The 19193-nt window shown below is 44.3% G+C and overlaps 2 protein-coding genes across 4 annotated transcripts in view; one reads left to right on the top strand and one right to left on the bottom strand.

Annotated features, from left to right (window-relative positions):
- The window catches only part of LOC139992332 (uncharacterized), a 261704-nt gene that overhangs the window by 144356 nt on the left and 98155 nt on the right, over positions 1–19193 (top strand). The gene's annotated exons all lie outside the window — the stretch shown is intronic.
- LOC139992329 (nephrin) overlaps positions 1–19193 on the bottom strand; it is a 138444-nt gene that overhangs the window by 83088 nt on the left and 36163 nt on the right. For 2 of the 3 annotated variants that reach the window (XM_072013073.1, XM_072013076.1), the window contains exon 3: positions 11389–11605. In XM_072013073.1, the coding sequence (XP_071869174.1) occupies positions 11389–11506 (118 nt within the window). In that variant the 5' untranslated portion in view covers positions 11507–11605. Of the gene's footprint in view, positions 1–11388; positions 11606–15534; positions 16261–19193 lie in introns of those variants that run through there. The other variant, XM_072013074.1, reaches the window with a different exon arrangement.

The following is a 19193-nucleotide window of genomic DNA, read 5'->3' on the forward strand; positions in this document are numbered from 1 at the left end:
AGGATCGATCGTTTCCGAGTAACGTCGACTATATCGCGAATGCCTTTATATAGGACCTTCTAACTCTCGCTTATCGATGAAACTCCCGTCCATTGCGTGCATAGCGTACGTACATATGTATGTATTATATGTATATTTCGCTCGATTATATCTGTTAAACGGACTCATCAATTTAAAGTATGCAATAATGGAGAGGCTGATTAATCAGGAATTTCTGTCTGTTTGGTGTTCGTTGCTGGCCAGCATAACGAGAACTAATTAATGTAGATCGAAAACTATTAGGTAAAGCAATGTCGTATTGTGTACCGGGACTTTTGCTGACTCGGAATTTAATTTAAATTCTTTAGAAAACAATGATGTCGCGCGGCACTGTCAAGCGGTCATATAATAAAGCGAGTCTGCTTGTGACACTTCTGTTGATGAGTATAATTACTGCGACGCTAAACTCGGACCAGAATTTTGAGGCAACCTGCTCCCCTCTCCGTTCACTTCGTCCAGCCTTTCCTCCCCTCGGTATCCAATCTGTCCTGTATTCAGTAAATTTTTGTTACGCGATTTCCTTCCTTTCGGTTTCACGGCAATTTAGCGTAGCTAAAGCCGTGTTTTGGTCAATTTGCGTTAGTCGGATTAGAAACCGTTTTATTTTATATCCCATGAACGACCACGGAAAATATCGCTTCCACCGAAAGCACGAGCCAGAAGTTCCATCGGTGAGACGAAGCGATATCGCGCGAATTTTGGCTTTTTTTTATCGCTAGAAGAGTGTCGTCAAGATGCGAGCAGAAGAGGCGGCATGCGGCGGCATGCGGCTGCGCGGCAATGTAATGCTTTTTGCGCGGGAGAACGACGACAGTCGATCCTTTCGGCCGGAAGTAATTTGGATGGCAAAGGAAAAGAAGACTCGGATATAAACGAGAAATCGTTTCCAAGGCGAAATTCCGTATTTAGCAAATACCTTCTACTCGGCAGCGAGGTTGGCCAAAAAGAATAGGCCAAGCAGAATATCTTTCTGCTTCTTTATGTCCGGTCACCGAGATGGAATACCCCGGGCCGGCGGAAAACGGGTCGTAAAGGTTTCGGTGCAGCTGGTTCGCCATACATTATGAGCCTTTATTCCACAGGAAAGGAAAATGGAACGGCCGAGGGGAAGTGAAAGTTTTGAAAGATGGCTACAAGGAAAACCTAGCGCCCTAAACGATGAATCGGTTCAACAAACATTGGTATAAAGAGTATGTAGCACTATGGACGGCTGGCAGTGCCGAATACCGTTCGATAATTCTAATGCACCGGGTACTTCTTAATGAGAGATGTGGAACCTTTTCAAAGAAAAGTAGTAAAAGGTAATCGACCATGATTCGAATCGCGAAGAACGAAAGAACGAATCGAGTGGTACGAGTCAACGTTAGCGGAGAAGGAAATTAAAACATCGATACTCGACAAACACGGTGAACGCTCAAGAGTCGAAGATAAACTTTCCCTTTGAACAAACTCGGGTAAAAAAGAAAAATATTACTTTGCGAGCAAAATATCTTGTATTGTATCGTGGAATTTCGAACAACGTTAGCTCGGTTATATAATAATTACCGCGGAAAATGAGTATTTGTTTGGATTCTTTCCGGAAAATCGACCTGCTTTGTCAGCGAAAAAGCTTACGCAATTCTTTTGTACCATTTTAACCATGAGTAGGTATTATGCGCGGCGAATCTTCGCTCGAGCGTTGAAACATTTCACCAGCTATAAAATGTACCAGAACGCACAGCATATTTTCATGCTCGGATGGTAAATGGGGCAGCCTGTTGCGATCCCGTTTAAACCAAATGTAAGTAGCGTTAAATAATAGTGAGAAACGTATCGCTGAAAATGATGAGATCTTCTTTTCGTGCAGCAAAAGGTAATCGAAAGTAACGGCGAAGCGGGTATGGGTTTTTGATCGGTCGTAAAGTCAGGAGGTCCTTTGTCTTTTTTCTATCGCATCTGGTTCTAAGCGTGGGTGTACGGTATCGAGATAGCACCGACCTTTCACGCGATTCAATGGTTCGTTTACCGAAAAATGCGGGTACGTGATTTACGTGGCGCGTTGGAGGAAACGGGAGCAGGTTGAAAATCCGAAATTTTCGTTTCAGGAAAGAGAGTAGTCTTGAAACTATCGCACTGATACTTTGGAAACGTGTCGAACAGCAGGAGAATTACGACGACAATGGCGGATGGTGATCATTGTGGACAGTGGCGTGTTCTCGTGGAACGGAGAACGAAGCTGACGGCCGAGTAATTCGCAAACAATCGTATGCGGCTAACGTTACCACGTGCTCACCTTTTAACCGCGTTACGCGACTTCAATTTGCTACATACGCTAGAGGGACGTTGATTTTACACGGATCGAAATCTGCACAAAGTGCACCCGTAAAGCGTTGCGTGTACACAAACTCGCTGTTTACATTCAAGTTTACGACATGGGCCTGTAAACGCTACATGCTTGGAGTATACGCGGCTTAATTTTATAACGTTGTTTATAGTGGGAAGTGCTCGTATTCTTTTTTCGGGCACGGATCAATTTCGCTTTCGTTTTAATCGCTCGTGATTTACGAACGTACGTGCATGTTTGACAAAGAATCGAGTAATTGTGATCGGACCGCGTCGATAAATCTATCGTTTTCCTGCTTAATCTTGATTTGTCCGCGAATAAAAAAAGAAAAAACTATGCTTGTACGTTGGCGCGACGACAGCCTCGATGAGAAATGTCTCACGAGCGAACGTCAAATCCATCGACAAACGAGATGTTGGCCGCTCGCCAGAGCTGCTTGCCGTTCGAATGTTCCCGCCCAGTTCGTTGTTTACTAACTGGCTGGTTTACAGGATAAAGAATAACGAAAGCCACTTACGGTTTCGCGATTTCCTACGGTTCCAAACGCAACCCGCGACCTATGAAACTAAACGAGATATCCGGTCACGCGATTTCGCTCTTTGTCACCATCTTCTTCGAGATTTGCTGCGATCTCCACGGAAACTTAGGCGCTATTAAAATGGAAGTTCATCTTTGCTTTGTTATCGACTCGTCATCGTTTCTCTCCATTTCGTTTCATTTTTTTCCCCAGCCGCCGCGTCGTCTCCCAGTCGACTCGTTCCACTTTTTTCTTTTAGTAACCGTGACTCGAGCAAAGAGAAAAAGGCGTGTACATTTCCGAGATTGGTTATAAAGAACAAACAGAAAGGAATCGATGTAATTGACGTAGGAACGAAGACTTTCCCAAGAAGCCCGCCGTCCCGTTTCCAACAGAGAAATTGTATTCGCGAAAATGGCAAAGATCACGGCACCGAGTGCATTATTCAGTTTGAAATCGAAAGCGCCCTATCTCTTCTTTCGTTCTTTCTTTCTTTCTTTCATCTTTCTTCCATTGACCTCCGCTCTTTTCTCTTTTCTCCGTTTCCGTATCCTCGGCTCCCTTTCCAGATATCCGAACTGCCTCGTTTTTGTTCTTCCTCGAGAGACGCGGTTCGTCTTAAAATCATATCGGAATGGAACTCTCGTGCCACGACTTTTTTCCCTCCAGAAACCTCTTACCGCGATTTACGGTGTCTGGTCTGTCTCGGCCCGTTACTACTGCAACTCGACGACGATACTCCCTCGTCTTACCTTCAATTTATTCTTCTACGTTTCTAAGGCTACGAGATAACGTCCGTGGTTGCGATTTAACTACTTTCCCGTCGGTGTTACGTTCTGGTTTATTACAGGATATAATAACGCATGGTATCGAACGATATCGGAATACCGTTAGAATAATTCATAGGGTTACGATAGCACAGATCGTTGGTAAGGGTTATTGCGTACGCACATTATCCATGCGCCAGAAACTCCGCTACGCCAATGAAAATTTGGCTAATAGCGAGACCGATGCTCGGTTTTCAAATATCTTCTTTTTTCCCCGATATATTCGGCCTGGATTCAGATTTCTGTCCTCGTTTCACCCGAAACGAACGTAAATCATGGAACGGTGATTAAACACAGCGCGATTGTAATTATTCATCCGTACAGTATGATTAGTTGGTTCGAAAATGTAATTGACCGAGCGTATTCATGGCGTTAACGAAAAAGTATCGATGTAATAAGCAGAATTTCATTAACGTTGATGCACATAACGCTATAAGCGTAATAGCCGATTGTCAATGCTTCTTTCTATCCGATCGTTTCGTGCTTGTTGTTTGTGCTGGACGTTTCTCTTCGAACGAAAAATACGCGACGTACGTATTCTTGGCAGGAGAAGAAAGCAGTTGAGACCGAGCTATTGAAAAAGCCACTAATTCGAAGGTTTCACGGGAAACGTGAAACGAAAGGATGCTGGTTCCGGTGGTAATCGAGGCGAGATATCCGTGGACGGAGGTAGACGTTGTCGTTAGAGCAAAGGTCGTAACCGTTGTAGGCAGGGTGCATCGAACCCTTATCGGAAGTGGCATCCATCCGATGCATTTGCCGTATATGCTAGTAGCTAGACGATTTAGCCGACGGGGTAAACATCGATGCTGTATTCAGCAGGATTCGTGGAGCGACGAAGAGGACGTCGTAGGGGATCCGGTGGTCGGTGTGTCCGGTCAGTGTACCTGCAGGAGCAGAGCAGAATGCGGATTTTGCGTTCAGAATGAGGACGGAAAACCGTGCGTCTCGATGCGTACAGAGGAGTGGCGCGGTGATCGTGGTTGGAAATCGGTTACCGTGCTAATTGACTGCGGATTATCGGACCCGACGTCGACATCCACGTCGTTAACCGGTATACCTTGGAGCGGACGACGCTGCTTCACCGTTCTCGATACCCGATTCGATTCTCCGAGCGTCAGACTCGTCGTAATTGAGATCGATTATCGATGGACGATGTCGTTTTTAAAGAACCGAAGCAGAAGGAACGATGCGAGATAAAAGAGGAGGAGGAGAAGAGAGAACGAGTGTTTTTACGAGTTTCCTAGAAATTCGCTAATACCAAAGATATTTATCTCTATGATCGCGTTCGATAATCGCTTTCCGTTAAGAGACGCAAGCGCAACGAATTTCGACAAAGACGTTGGATAACGTAATGAAAGCGTTGTGCGATCCTGCGGCGTTTTAAGATCGGCACGACGATACGAGTATCGTGTTGATTCTGGAGAACCGCGAAGAAAGTGGTTGAATAAAAGAAGAAGCAAAGATAAATTTATAGAAATATCTTGCGCCTCGTACTCGCGATTAATTAAAATTTCAACCGCCTCGAGGGAATTCATCGGTCAACCTGCACCACTTTTCTCTTCTAACATTTTCAACTAGTCCACTTTGTAAGCGTCTTGTTTTATGGCTGATAAGCGCGCTTCTTTGCGAAAACGTTAACTACATGATATTATAACGCGGCTACGAGCTCCTACGTCTCATCGAGCCTTCCTTCTCGAGGTTAAATTCCGCTTCCGATCGTTTTGCTTTAATTATTCTAAATTGGATAAATGCCCGCTTAAAATTCATTCAACGACGGTTGAATGTTCCTCGGTACGAGGGTTCGCAAAGCGTAAGTACGTTGCCGTAAAGTACGTACTTTCAAACGTTATAGGAACAAACGAAAAACGCGAATGGACAGATTCGGTGGCGTGAACGAACGAACGGACGATACGTAGAAAGAAACGTAATTATCGTGAAACATAGGTTAATTGGAAATATTCGAAACGGACGTACGTTTGGATGAAAAGTTGCGTGGATATGGCAAAAACAGGACGCGTTAATCCGTTATGTATGTTTGGAATAGCAGCGTTTAAAACGAAATTAGCAATTAGAGCGTGACAGAACAAGAGTTCGAAAGGTGTTTGAATTTTGGACGATAACGCGAGCAAAACTGTCGGTATACGCGTTTCAACGAATTCGCAGTTGATGCAAATGACTGGTATTCGAGGTAGAATATAGAAAGTGAGAAGCGTAAGGAAAACGAAGTTTTCAATAGCGTAACAAGTTTTACTTTAAGTCGGGTCTGTTTTGCCTTTCGGTAGAAATACGGGAGAGTTCTCGTTATCATGGCGCGTTTATGGAAATTTCGCGCAACGTCTATGCCAAGATAATCTACGTTAACGAAAGAAATTACGATACCTCGTTTCGCCAAAAATATCGAATAAAAGCTTCGAGTTTTATCAATACGCAAAGTCAGGAACGCTTTGACTGGACCGCGCTAACGAACACCATAATACGCACGGAGTATAAGAGACGTAAGGATAACACGATTTGGAAAATTCGAGATACAGGATGCGAAAACTGACGGCAGAAAACCAATCTCCTAGAATATTTGGTTCGCTCACGAGTGCAACTTGATTAATTACTAACTAGTTTACTTCCTTTGATCAACTGCGTCGTCATTACTCTCGAATTCGCATTTTGGTTACGCGTAACTTGCGCGCCGTAACTTACAAACCACGTTTCGAGCTGGTTCTATGGTATAGTTGAACCACGTTATCAAGAAAATATAAAACGAAACGAAATGAAACGAAATTTCCTTCCCGATGAATTGACCAGTTTTCGAAAGAAAAAGAACCACCAAGTCTGTTGCGCTATGAATACTAGAATTATAATTTCGATACCGTATCGAGCGACCGACAGCTATGCACATATTTACTCTACTTACGCATGTTCACGTAATATTAGTGGCCGATGATTACAATCATTATTTAATAACGGCTTTTCATTGACCAAAGGATTTTGTGATATCAACCGCAGATGTGCGGTTCCTGTACAAAACATAACCATACAGCTGCGCGTAATTTCCTGTTTCAAATCGTAAAGATACGCCGCGTGATTATCGTTCTTCGAAGGGAGTACGTACAATGGAAATTAAAGTTCAAATTTTTCCACCAAATGGTAAAAACAATTACTTTTTAAAACACGCGCGCAATATATAAAACCGAAATTTCGCTCGTGGGTTTTTGATTATAGTTAGATTTCCGTTGCAGTTTTAAAAATTGGTCGTTACGTTTAAACGCAATTGTTCTGAAAATAAGGGAAAAATATTAGCCAGAGAAAGAACGCGGCTACAGCGTCGAGGTTAAATCCGAAATTCTAATAGCGTACAAGTTTTAATATCATCCTTCCTTTGGAACCTTTAATGAAACATTATTAAACTCAGCAATGTATGTCCCTTAGAGGTAACAATACAAGGAAAATCGATACAGCGAAATGTGTGGCGCATACATGTTTTCGTTTGATTACGATCGCCGGCATTGCTCTAACATTCAATCGCACACGTGTTACGCTTGCATTAATACAAGAAGAAGGAAAAAGAAAGAGGAAAAGAATAAGAGAAACGAACTTTTGAACGTCTTTCATCGAGGCTGTCGTAGAAACGAAAGGCACGCGAACGATTTGCAGAAACGGAAATTGATCTCTTTCATACGAAACGATCTTGCTGAATTCATCTAGCTACGGTGCAACACATTTTCTGGGAAACCGGGTCAGTGGTGTTCATCGATTCTAGCTTAAGTGCTTGATTTTAGTTATAAGAGGATACGACCATATCGTTGGACGTACGAATAGGTTGTGATGCAACGTTCGTACGCGTAAAAAATTCAGTATAATTTTTGTACAAATCTTTTCTCGGTTCGGTAAGAAAGAAAGAAGGAAAGAGAGAGAGGGGGGGTGGGAAGAAGAGGAAGAGTGAATTGTTCGAACGAAGCAGGATCGGAAAGTCGTTCTCATTGGTCCGATACTCTGGATAGGGCGCGTGTAAATTTCATCGGGGATTACATGTACCGTGAGAATGCGGAATCCTCTTAATACACCCCTGTGAGTAGTACGTAATTAGGTAATTATTATTTCACGTTCATTTCGAGGTTCGTGTCGCAGAGAAGCTTAGCATGCTGTACCGAAATATCGGCTCTTGGGACAATTCTCCCTTATCGACTTGCTGCCTTTAACGCGGCCAACAGGATAATTAACGAGGACAAATTAAAATTTAGCGAGTAACAAATTTCGTTCGATCATGTTGGTTACGAGCGGCTGTTTCGAATATGATGTTAATATTCGGTTCGCGAACGAAAGTAATACCTCCCGTTCAATTTAGGTTTTCCTCCGGCGGCAGCGCGTTAAGTACGAAGAACTTGCACCGAACGCGGATGTAAAAGAAACTCGAAGGGATGACAGCTGGTTCTGGAGGGGGTAAAGCTTCGACGGCTGTAGTACGCGCGTTCGTTTCACTTGGACGCTTCTTGTTCGTTCGCGATGGTTAACAAGCTTAGTTTAAACACTCGTTAGAGCGGCTTGATCGTTGTTTCGTGTAACCAGCTGAGTCTCGCGATACGCTGCCGCCGCGCTAGCAAGAAGAGGCGCTCGCGGCTGAAAGCAGCTTATATCCGAAATGAGTACGTAGTTCACCGAACACACTCCATAATGGTTTAAAATCTCGCCAACTGATATATCGCTCGTTTCTTCTAAAAATCTAGACCCGCAAATTCGAATCTGGAACCTCTCCTGCCGCGACGTCAAAATTTGCTAAATTATCGCACATCTTTGCAAAGTTACTTGAGAGGCGCGTCCAAAGATATACGTAAAAATATGCGTTCCATGCGCGATCAATTTCTATTAGTTGGAAAATGGGCATTAGAAAATCGGACGGAGATTCGTTGCTGAACGTCCTAGCGAAAAGGTATCGATTGCCCGGGGCGGTGGAAAATTACCGGCATTAATCTCGGAACCTTTAATTAGGAAGGACCGTGACAAACGTAGGAAATTTTTATCTAAACTCTCTCTATTTGGGCGTCCCTTTGGGAAGGTAATTTTTCCGCGATATTTCGCTTCTTTTTTTTTCCCCCTTGCACCGAACCCTTCTCGGCGAACGAGCACCCTCCACCCTTTGAAAGGATACTTAAAGGTATATTTACCGTAGATTTTTCTACCATCTCCCGTCTAAGCGTTCCAGGGACAAAGTGTAAGACCTTTAAATGCGTCGGTCCGCGTTACTTTCCCCGTTGCTCTTTTTATCTGTTTAAAAAGGTTAAGAGAAACAATGTTTTACGCGAGGAAACGAGCTTTTATCCTCTGCTGGTAGATTACATGGAAAATTTCGATCGCTGCTTCGATATATTTATCCTGGAATCGATTTTTAACCGCGCACTCATGCCTCGAATTTACGCGTTACTCTCGTTTGTTTGCGAAGACTGAAATCCAATAACCATGGAAGCAGATTGCGTTCCAATATACCCGAGTCTACTAAAAAGTCTCTCAGATCCTAGAATTCTTTGTTGAGTCCACTAAAGAAAATACTTTAGTAAACTCGTAAACTCGTTAGCGTAGCCGATACCGATGCGGAAATTTTAGAAATCAAAGGACGCTGTTGAGGAACCGACACGCTCGACACGGTGCCTCGCTCGCACTCCTTTCCAAAGGATAGCCGATATGCTACAACGTTCCGAATCGTTCGTTGTACACGTTGCACCGATACTTGCCACTAAACAAAATTCAAGCCTTGGCGAAACCGAGACTTTCTTGCGAATTATTGTTTGAAAAGTAAGATGTCCGAACAGAAAAAGGAAGAAACATGGGGAAATTTAATCGGTTCTTCGATGAAGCGATAAAATTTCCCGACGCTCGGACTGACGAGAAAACGTTCTTTCCAATTCGTTAATATCAGGAGTGCTTCGTTTAATTGGCTCGAAGTTCGTTTTATAAAATCTACCAACACACTCTGCGTCTTTGTTAATCAACGAGGTTACGGATAACCGAGAACTTCATCTCGACCTTTCAGAATACTCTAATTATCGGAGGCATCTTCCTATCTATGTAGATTCCTCGGCAACAGGGGCATTGTTTAAATAGCGTGCGCTAATGTATCGAATCGATGCTCGCTGTTTTCCGAGGTAGGAGTTAGACAGGCAAAGCCATTGTCCAACCAACGGAAATCCAAATTTCGGAAACTAATCCCGGACAGACGCGAATGTCCGTGGGTTTCGGTTTTCAACGAGATTAACAGGGAGCAAGTTCATGGAAACCGGCTCGTAGATCGTGTAGGGTGTAGAGCAAACTGTGTAGTTTCGTTGGCCTCGGTTCAACGACAGAGTTAACTCGATCCTTAACTCTTAACCCTAATATTTAACCATCTAGGGAAACGCGTTTTGGTCGAAACCTCTTTTCGAGACGCGGTTACTATCGAGCATGACGGAGCAACTAGCGGCTAGAGGAGACGGGCGAGTAGTCGAGTATCTCGTTGACTGGAGAAGGCAGTACGCCCACGCTCGTGTCGGAGGTAAAGGGCGATCTTGTTTGGGAGGTGGCACGAAAGCGAATCGAAGTCGTCCCGACGCGACGTGACGGTAGGTTCCGCGATCGACGAACTGTATCCTCTCAACGAGAAGAGTGGAATCACAGTTTTACCCGGCACATGTGCATCGTCCTGTTCTGGTAACACGTGCCTCGTTGCAGCTCACGTTCCGCACGTGCGTCCGGGTCAAAGAAACGTAGATCCGTCGGGACTCCAGTCCCCAGGTAACGATGGTAAACCAGGCCGTGGGATCCTTCTGATTTCCATATCGTAATTAATTTCTCATTTAGCCGGTGCACCGCATTAATTATATGTCCCACAGCGACGCTCCGACCATACATATCTAATTAGTTTGGTTTCATCCAGGACTTATAAAGTGCACGCTCTATAGACCCCGACTAATCTGTTAAATCCCCGTTGCAAACTCTCACAATTCAGCGGCCCTCTTACCACGTGCTTTCTCCTTGCTCCTCTCGCGATCGCGGAACCTTAACGTTTGCCTTACAAGGATCGACGACAGTCTCTGCGAATCTAAACCTAATCCTTCTAATTTTCCTCGCCTACGATCTACTCGATCGTTTTCGAGAGAACACATTTTGCTGGCCGAACGATGCCAACGATTTCACACGCGTATTGGAAAAAGTTGCGGATATGACGAGTTCCGGTGGATCCAGTCTCGAGATACGTATCCATTACACATTAATTTTGATACCTTGCCGGCTGTACGGAAATAAGCAAATAAATTAGAGAAAAAGTTTTACGCTGTAATTTGCGCGAGTAGTTTCTCCATTTCTCGGTAACGTACCCTCTGTTCGTTTGCCACGATGCAGTGGCACGATGAGTAGAAGAGAACATCGTCCAGCCGAAGCACGTTCATGCAACCATTTTAACAAATTGTTTTTCTTGTTGCACGAGAGTGGTACGTACGTATACATGTTGATACACGTATAAGAGAGACATTGTAAGCATTATTTCGGAGTTTCGTTTGGCAAATCGAAAATACTGGTACACATTTACGAATCAAGTACCGTGGTTTTCTTTAAAGTGGCAACGATACGTTTACTTGACAGCCGACGTTCCCGTTTTATGCGTTACGGACGCAAAACAACTCGAAGTAAAACTAAAAAAGAGTAAGAAAAGTACTTACTCGGATGATCTGGTTCGGTGTTGTTCGCATCTTCTTGCATAGACGTAGTTTTTTTCGACTGTGCGTTGGCAAAGGTCGATAGCTCGATGCACGTCACTGCGATCAATATCCACAGCATACTGATGAGCGTCTCTTGACAATTTCACCCTCGAACCATCCTAACGACGTTTACGTCTTGTACTTCGAGCGAGGCTCGCGGGATCTCAGACGCTCTTGTCTATCAACAAAATACCATAAAGTTATTTAGACGTTGCCCGTCGACGGAGATTGGTCTTTACGACGATCTCGACTAACGCGAGGGAATAGATACTTTTTACAGAAAGATAATCGTTTTCTTTCCAGGTTACAGATAGGAATCGGGTCAGTGACGCGTCGTCGCTTTTTTACAGCGCGACTTTCATCGAGAAGTAGATCGGCTGGAGCAATCGGTACGGTTGAATTCCGATAAACATTCTCAAGCTAGGATTGGTACATAGCGCAACGGCACCGGTATGGCATAGCATCCATCGGCACGACAGGACATTGAAACATGCGTTTTAAGGCCCGATGCTGACGAACGACATTTTATCGTTGCGTACTCGCTGCGTCATATGTCTGTCTTCGTTGTTTTTAGCTGAAACTGTCTCCTTTAATGGGAAAACAAAGAAAGACGTATGATCGCTGTGGGATCGCGCTGTAAAACGTCGTTTGCGTTCATTCAGCCTAAACGGGTCCGTTTGCACTATTCGTCAGCGATTAATACGCGACGTTAACGTCGCGTAACGACCCGTGCCGTGTAGTATAAATTATACATCGACCTTAAAGCTAGAGATCTAAAATGCAACTGAAATTAATAACGACGCGGTTACCAACGCGATTTCGATGGGAATCGGAACGTGGCAACAAAGAAAATAACCGAATTGAATTTCTTCCGGCTGGTTAGCCATCGACTGCTGCTCATCATCGACGCTGGAAGATTTGATCAAAGATTCGTTTTTACTCGTCGACTTCTTCCAGATCGTTATCTGACTCAACGTTGACCGTTTTCGTGTTTGCTCGGTAAATGCGAATGGAATATCCCATCGGACTATTTTTGACGATCTGAAATCGTAGCTAGAAATTCTGTCGATAACGATGCTCGTGTTCCGTTTGATTCTGAGGAAGTTGCTAGTAAACGAAACTCCTTTTCCTCCGACGTTTATCATTTTCCGCGATCGAATAACTTCGTTCTGCCTTCGAAGTGATATCGCAACTAACGTACATCGTACGTGCATATAACATCGTCACTTCGCGCCGCTGGCACTATTCGTTGAAATCACATTCGAAGATGATAGCAAATAATAAGCGATTTCTATTTTTTTCTTTTTTTTTTTTATTTTTCACGCCTTTCCTCTGGCTGAATCAATTTTTTCCCCTTTAGTCGATTGCTTGGAAGAGCAAAAATTGCGTTCACCGCGATTCTTTCTGGCGAAAAGGAGATCTAGATCGATACCGATACTAGTTTATAAAGATTGATTTTATCGCCGATATGTTGCCACACGAACGATCGTATAAAGAGAGCCACCACGCAGAAGGCAATATCGAGCTATGAGCTGCGGACGCTTTGAACGACGCTCACCCACGCGATCGAGATTTAAAGCTACGTAAACATATTCGCGAGCAAATAGATCGTAAACGGTTGGAGGATTTCTGGAACACTTGAGTTTATGATTTACGAAGCGATAGTTTAAATCGTGGCACGCGTTCACCAACGAAACGGGAAGGACGGCGAACAACCGGTGTGTCGGCTCGAATTCGATTTCCGTGATCGGCATTATCGGTGTACTGCTGCCGTTGCTGCCGCTGCTGCTGTTGCTACTGCCACCGCTTGGCCGACATTACGGAACACGTTCACTGTCTACGACACTTTGTAAGTACTTTTTACTCGTCCACCCTTTCTCCCGGGATGCTTCGGGGAAACGTAAGAGGAGAGAAACGTGGCTGTATTGGTATCACCAACGGAAAGAGGAGTTGTCTTTCTGATGTGTTCCACATCGGACGCACGAAGTTACTTCTCTCTACTTCCGAGCTGAACTATCGTACACCAAATACGTGACTCGGGATCTGTCCACTGGAAATGCATGTTCGACAAAATAGGGAGACTTTATTGTCCACTTGATTCGTGTTACGATTCTAGCTCGAACTTTCTCGAGAAACACGCTACCTCTTCTTTTCGTAAACTTCTTTCCCAGATATCGTTTCGCGTTCGATCGTGACAACGATATGTCGCGTCGTTCAATCGCCTGAATAATAATTTACGTCTCTTCGCAAAGCTGTTAAGTGACCACTGTCGAGCTCGAATACGAAAAAGAAGTCGTAGAATAGATGCTCTGGGATTTCTGAAGGTTCGTCGACGCGGCGTCAAAGAGGCGACGATTATCCGAGTTAACGCTTTTAAGGCGGGGCTAATTTTCTCGAGACCGATCCAAAAGAAACGTTTCGATTTAGGAGCGCGAACGTAACGAATTTGTCTTTAATCTCGTTTAGAAAATCTCAAGAAAAACCGACAGCGCCGGACTTCGCCTTCCTAACGATCGGTTCTCCTTTCCTAACGAAGCGTCCGACGCGACGTAACGAGAGAGTTTTGCGAAAGATGAGAAATTAACGTTCGAAAGAGTCGTCGAAGCTGTTGTCCCGTTGCCAGTGTTTTCGACGTCAAAGGAATTCGTAAACAACTCGGTCAGTTGTTTATGACGATCCAGCGAGGATGAGGGCTATGCAAACTATTGTAAATTATAATGGAGAGCTTAATTCGCTCAAGTACATATAGACTACATACTGCGTTTTTCCTTGGGTGAACCTTGGTTGCACGATGAGAACCGTGCAACGCAGCATATTTCGGAAGTTTGAAATAGGCAGTTACTTGTACTTTCGTTCATCAAGCGCACTCCATTCTCCAAGTTTGCTACCATAAAGCCATTCCCGAAGAGACCCCGTTTTAAGAGTCAAACTTCTTTCCCGTGCAATTTTGTGCTCCGCTCTACCATGCTGATACTTACGTCGTGCAAAACGCGTATTCGACAAACTTGCTTTATTAATACTTTTACATAGACGCAAAGTTTGCGAAACCTCAACCTCGACTCGTGACAAGCAAAAGAGAAATTAGTTGCAATCTTGTACCGACAATGTAACGAGTAACGTTGTTGGAAGAAAACAGGAACGAGGAAAGATGTAGACGCGAAGCGAAGCGCGTATTACGTAACGATATCGTTAAAGGATCGTCTTGTATTTTTCGCGGAACCTGTGCCCGAGCAAGACCATTCCGATAGATAGCGGACAAAGAGAATGTCGGCGGAAACGTAGGTATCCGAGCGATTCAACGAACGACGAACAAGTGGTACGATGATTGTCGCTTCGCGCATCGTCGACCGAAACGTATTATTTTTTATCGACCAGCGACCGACGAATCTCTCGCTGCGTTCATTGGCAACACCCACGCTGCGCAATCGACGCAAACAAAAATAGAAATAAAATCGAGCAAGCGTAATTCGCGATATCGTTTCTGTCCTGCTCGTTGACAAGGATCCAGCGCAGTACTGATAAATGGTCGACATTCGTCAACGTTTAAAAAAAAAAAAAAAAAAGAAGAAAAAAAGACCAACTGCCTCCGGCAACGAGAAATCGAAGGGATTCAAAAATTATCAGAAATACGGAGTTCGATTTTAACGAACTATACGTATAGCCTCTGGAAGGATGTGGTGTCGCACGCATCGTACTACAACGAGTACATAGTTGGTTTCATTTGGTTCACGATCGAAGGGAAAGATTGCGCGCAATCCGACGTAGATATCTTTGATCTTTTTATTGTGTCGCTTTGATCGGAATAAATAACAGGTTCGCCTCTGATTCGACGCTCGCGTCGTATCCAGCGGCAGCTACCCGGTGGGATAATATGAAATACAGGTCAGCCGGCGCGTTATCGTGAATCTTCCTCGTTTACCTTGTCGATTTTACTAAACATTTCTGCAGTCAAATCGATGCGTTATCGGGAATGGAATTTGTAATATAAGCTACGGAGCCGCAGGCAAATTTATCGTTCGATAAACCGTCGCTCGACGTTTCACGAGGAAATTATAGCGGGAACAACGGCCTCGCAGAATGTTTCGGTGAAACTAAACGTCGGCTTACCCGGGTCACGGTGGTAATCCTTCGACTTTCTTTCCCAACGGAGCCACGTTATTTATATTCCGAGCGTTGCACGGCTGTTTGCACACTTTTCACAACATCGTCTTGAAGAAATTCTCTCAGGGTGAATTCAAGTCCTGGCCAAAGTACGCCGCGAACACGTGCTACTATCTGCTGTCATCGGTTGTCCGAAGGCCACTTTCTCGCGTTACTCAGTCACTCGAAACTCCGATCGACATCTCTATTCCCTGCCGTTTTCGAGTTCCTGTCGTACTCTCGCGCACTACTTCCATCGATCCTCGCGATGATTTCGTCCACAACTTTGTTCCGTCGTCCTCCCGATAACGCGAAAAACTTCACCAAGGACCAACAAACTTGGACATCGCGCGTTCACTTGCAACGATCGGCATCCACGTAAACAAAAAAACTAACGATCACCGAATTTCCGTTGCTACCTTTAAGCGAAAATAATATATCGTCTCGTGGCAGGCATTCGAAAAGGAAACGACCGGGAGCCCGATAGTCGATGACTTTGTACCCAAACGGTGGGACGCGAACCGAGTTCGAAATCGCGATACGTCGAATAGATCGATCGAAGGAAACGTTGAAACCTCCCTCGCGAAAAACGAAGCGCGCGTCTCGAGCTCCGCGATGACACTGGATGCTGCCAATGAGCTTTCGCGCACGGATACCATTCTCGTTCCAACCTGCGCCCCAAACTCACCCTACCGCCGCTCTCCCCGTTCTTCGCCCCCTTCCCACTCCGTCTCTCCACCCCATCTCTCCAACCACCACCCCCTTCGCCCGGCAAGTCTCTAGCGTACGTCCAGACCCGTACCCACACAACCCACTTTTCCAACACCCCCGCTTCGTGCAAGCTCGATAATCTTCGTGCGAGCTCGCAACCTCCGTTCCAGAGATAAAGAGAAGATCGTGAGCGAGAGTCAGACGAGAGGACTGGACACGGAGAGGGGATGACGGGATGGCCAAGACACAGGGAGATTGGGAAAACGTGCTTTTCCATTCACCGTTCCGGGCAAGAACGTCGAAAAAGCGCGCGATATACGAGCGCGGGATGCTACAAAGTCAATATTAATGAGCCTGAGACTCGATACTGTGGCTCTTTCGCGCGATAATTAATTAACCGATATTGATTGCATCGCGTTGATCGGACTTAATGGGTCCGCGGATTAGAAGCGAGAACTTTCTTTCTCGAAAAAAAAGTCATCCGAATACGTTTACGTATACATTTATCAAGTAACAGGATTATTCGAGATTCTTTGGGATTAAACGGCACATCGTCACAACGATCGATGAGTTTCGTCTCGTCGTTGCTTTTCGATGTAAATCGGAATCGTTCATACCTTACGGTTTACATCGGATATGTTACGTTACGCGTTACGTAAATGTCGCGATCTAATTTCGTTGATTCGCATATATAACGAACCGAGGTAAAAGTATGTAGGCGAACGACATCCAGTAACTGGTAACGAGTCGATGTGTAAATAGCTTACTGCGTGTCAAATGGGTAGGGTACGTACGAGCGTCAATTCGTCATGAAAACGAGGCGATTTTTTATTGCAAACATTTTTCGTCGGTCGTATTAGCGGTGTAATTGCATGACGCGTACCATGTAACAATGTTAATCTGTAAACTCCCGAAACGCTACAACATCCGCTAATAAGCTTTAAAAATGTTGTCGGTTTTGGAACGAATATCGCGTTCGGCAGAATTTACCTCGTTATGTTCAAACAGAGAAACGTTTCCAGCGTTGTTCGAACGGTATATTAGTACGCTAATAAATGCGAGAAAATCGCCATAATCGAGCAGTCGGTGCATTGAACGCGTTAAAAGCTGCCCTTTCATGCGCAAGAATCGCAAAATTGGGCGCGTAGATTTCGTATTCGTCGTTCGTTAACGGTTTTGCTGTTCTCTTCTTTACTTGAATCCTTAGTTTCGTAGGAACGTCCGTTTCTTTCAACAATTGGTATCGTAAGTTAATTGGTATCGTAAGAAGGCGAAGTTCATCGAAACTGGTAAGCAGATATTTGTCGCTATGAATGGGAATATCCATGTACCCTATCGTGTTGGGTAAGTCTATCGTCGAGTTTGCAATTTAACGGAACCGGAATTCCGGTCACGATTTTGAAATAAACCGATCAGCAATGTGATTCGTGCAGTTTCAGTGTTCATCGGATCAACGGGGAAAGTTCATTCGCGACTCGAAATATCGTTCTGTAAATACGTACGTACACGTATCTGGGGCCATCCGAAAATTATCTTTCCAAACGTCTTGACACCGAGCCAACCTAATTATCGCGATATTTGAAGTTCGATATCCGTTTGATCGAACTGTATAATTATAGATGTGTGGCGGAAGCACGTGGCAACAGTTGGTAATAATTAGGTAGGTCTATCGCGTTTCTGATCAGATTCGTGTATACGCGAATAATGCTTTATATTAGAGAAGGACAGCTCGCATTGCGTTATCTTAGTTTTTTCAGCAAAATATTACGAACGAATATTAAAACGGATGGAATTTAATATTTCTATTAAAATGAAACGGATGAAAATTAGTATTTTTATTAAAAGAGTCACGACGTAAAACGAAGCTTTCCACGACGGAAGAGATGTTGAACAAGCTAATCCGCTGAGAAAGAAGCACGCTTTGAAACGAGTCCCATGCTATTTATCGTAACGCACAGGAAAACTCGCCAGCGGTATTACGATCGCGTAGTATTTTGCATTGAGTCCGTGGGCCAGGCATTATAATTTGCGTGAAATAGGAAGTTTATTCGCAAAATTTCGTGAAATTCGTTTCATCGAAACTGAAAAAACGAAAAACGTGCCGAATATTTGCATTAAATCAAAATGATAATCCCGTTGCATCCCGCATCAGGAAAATGCGAAGCAAATTTATGCGGAATCGAAGGCGTTGCATACGTTCGAACGTTTCAAATTCGAGAAAGGATTCGCGAAAGCGGAAATGTTTGCTGGCATGGCCCTCGCGATGCAAAAATTCCCACGGAATAACCTTCCCATCGTGATGCGGTGCACATTTGCAATTTTTAAGGTACGAAAAGGCGGCATAGAATTATCGAGGGTTATAAATATTTCCAGAAAACGTCGTGACACGCGCATTTATATTATTGGCTGTGTGCTTCGTTTATGAAAAGGAACGAAAGTAGAGAACGTTTTAGCAAGGACGTAGCTATCGATGTCTAGAGGCTGTATCGTACATTGCATAAATGGAATTACATTCCTTTTTGTTTGCAAGACTGCGACGTCGTTCGTCTTTTAGGAACACAACGAGGAACGTAACTCGTATCTTCCATAGGCTCGTCTATAGTAAATAACGAAATTACGAGTAAAACGAGCTAATCGATGGGTTATGGAATAACACGTACCGTCATCGTCCGTCGTGCTTACGTAAGTAAACACATAGGTGTGCATATAGGTGTAGGGGTATGCCACGGTAGGCCAACCAAAGAGACAGGATAACATAACGCTGCCTCTTCTGCCGTAACATATTCTTAGTCGGGAGTAATTATGCGTACAACATTTGCTTATGCGTGCTAAACTTATGCGTGGAATATCGTGCCATCTTGGAGAACACTCACGGGACAGATTCATATGCGAACATACGATTGTACGGCGAACAC

The sequence above is a fragment of the Bombus fervidus genome, chromosome 11 (assembly GCF_041682495.2).
Source record: "Bombus fervidus isolate BK054 chromosome 11, iyBomFerv1, whole genome shotgun sequence".
NCBI classification, from domain to species: domain Eukaryota; kingdom Metazoa; phylum Arthropoda; class Insecta; order Hymenoptera; family Apidae; genus Bombus; species Bombus fervidus.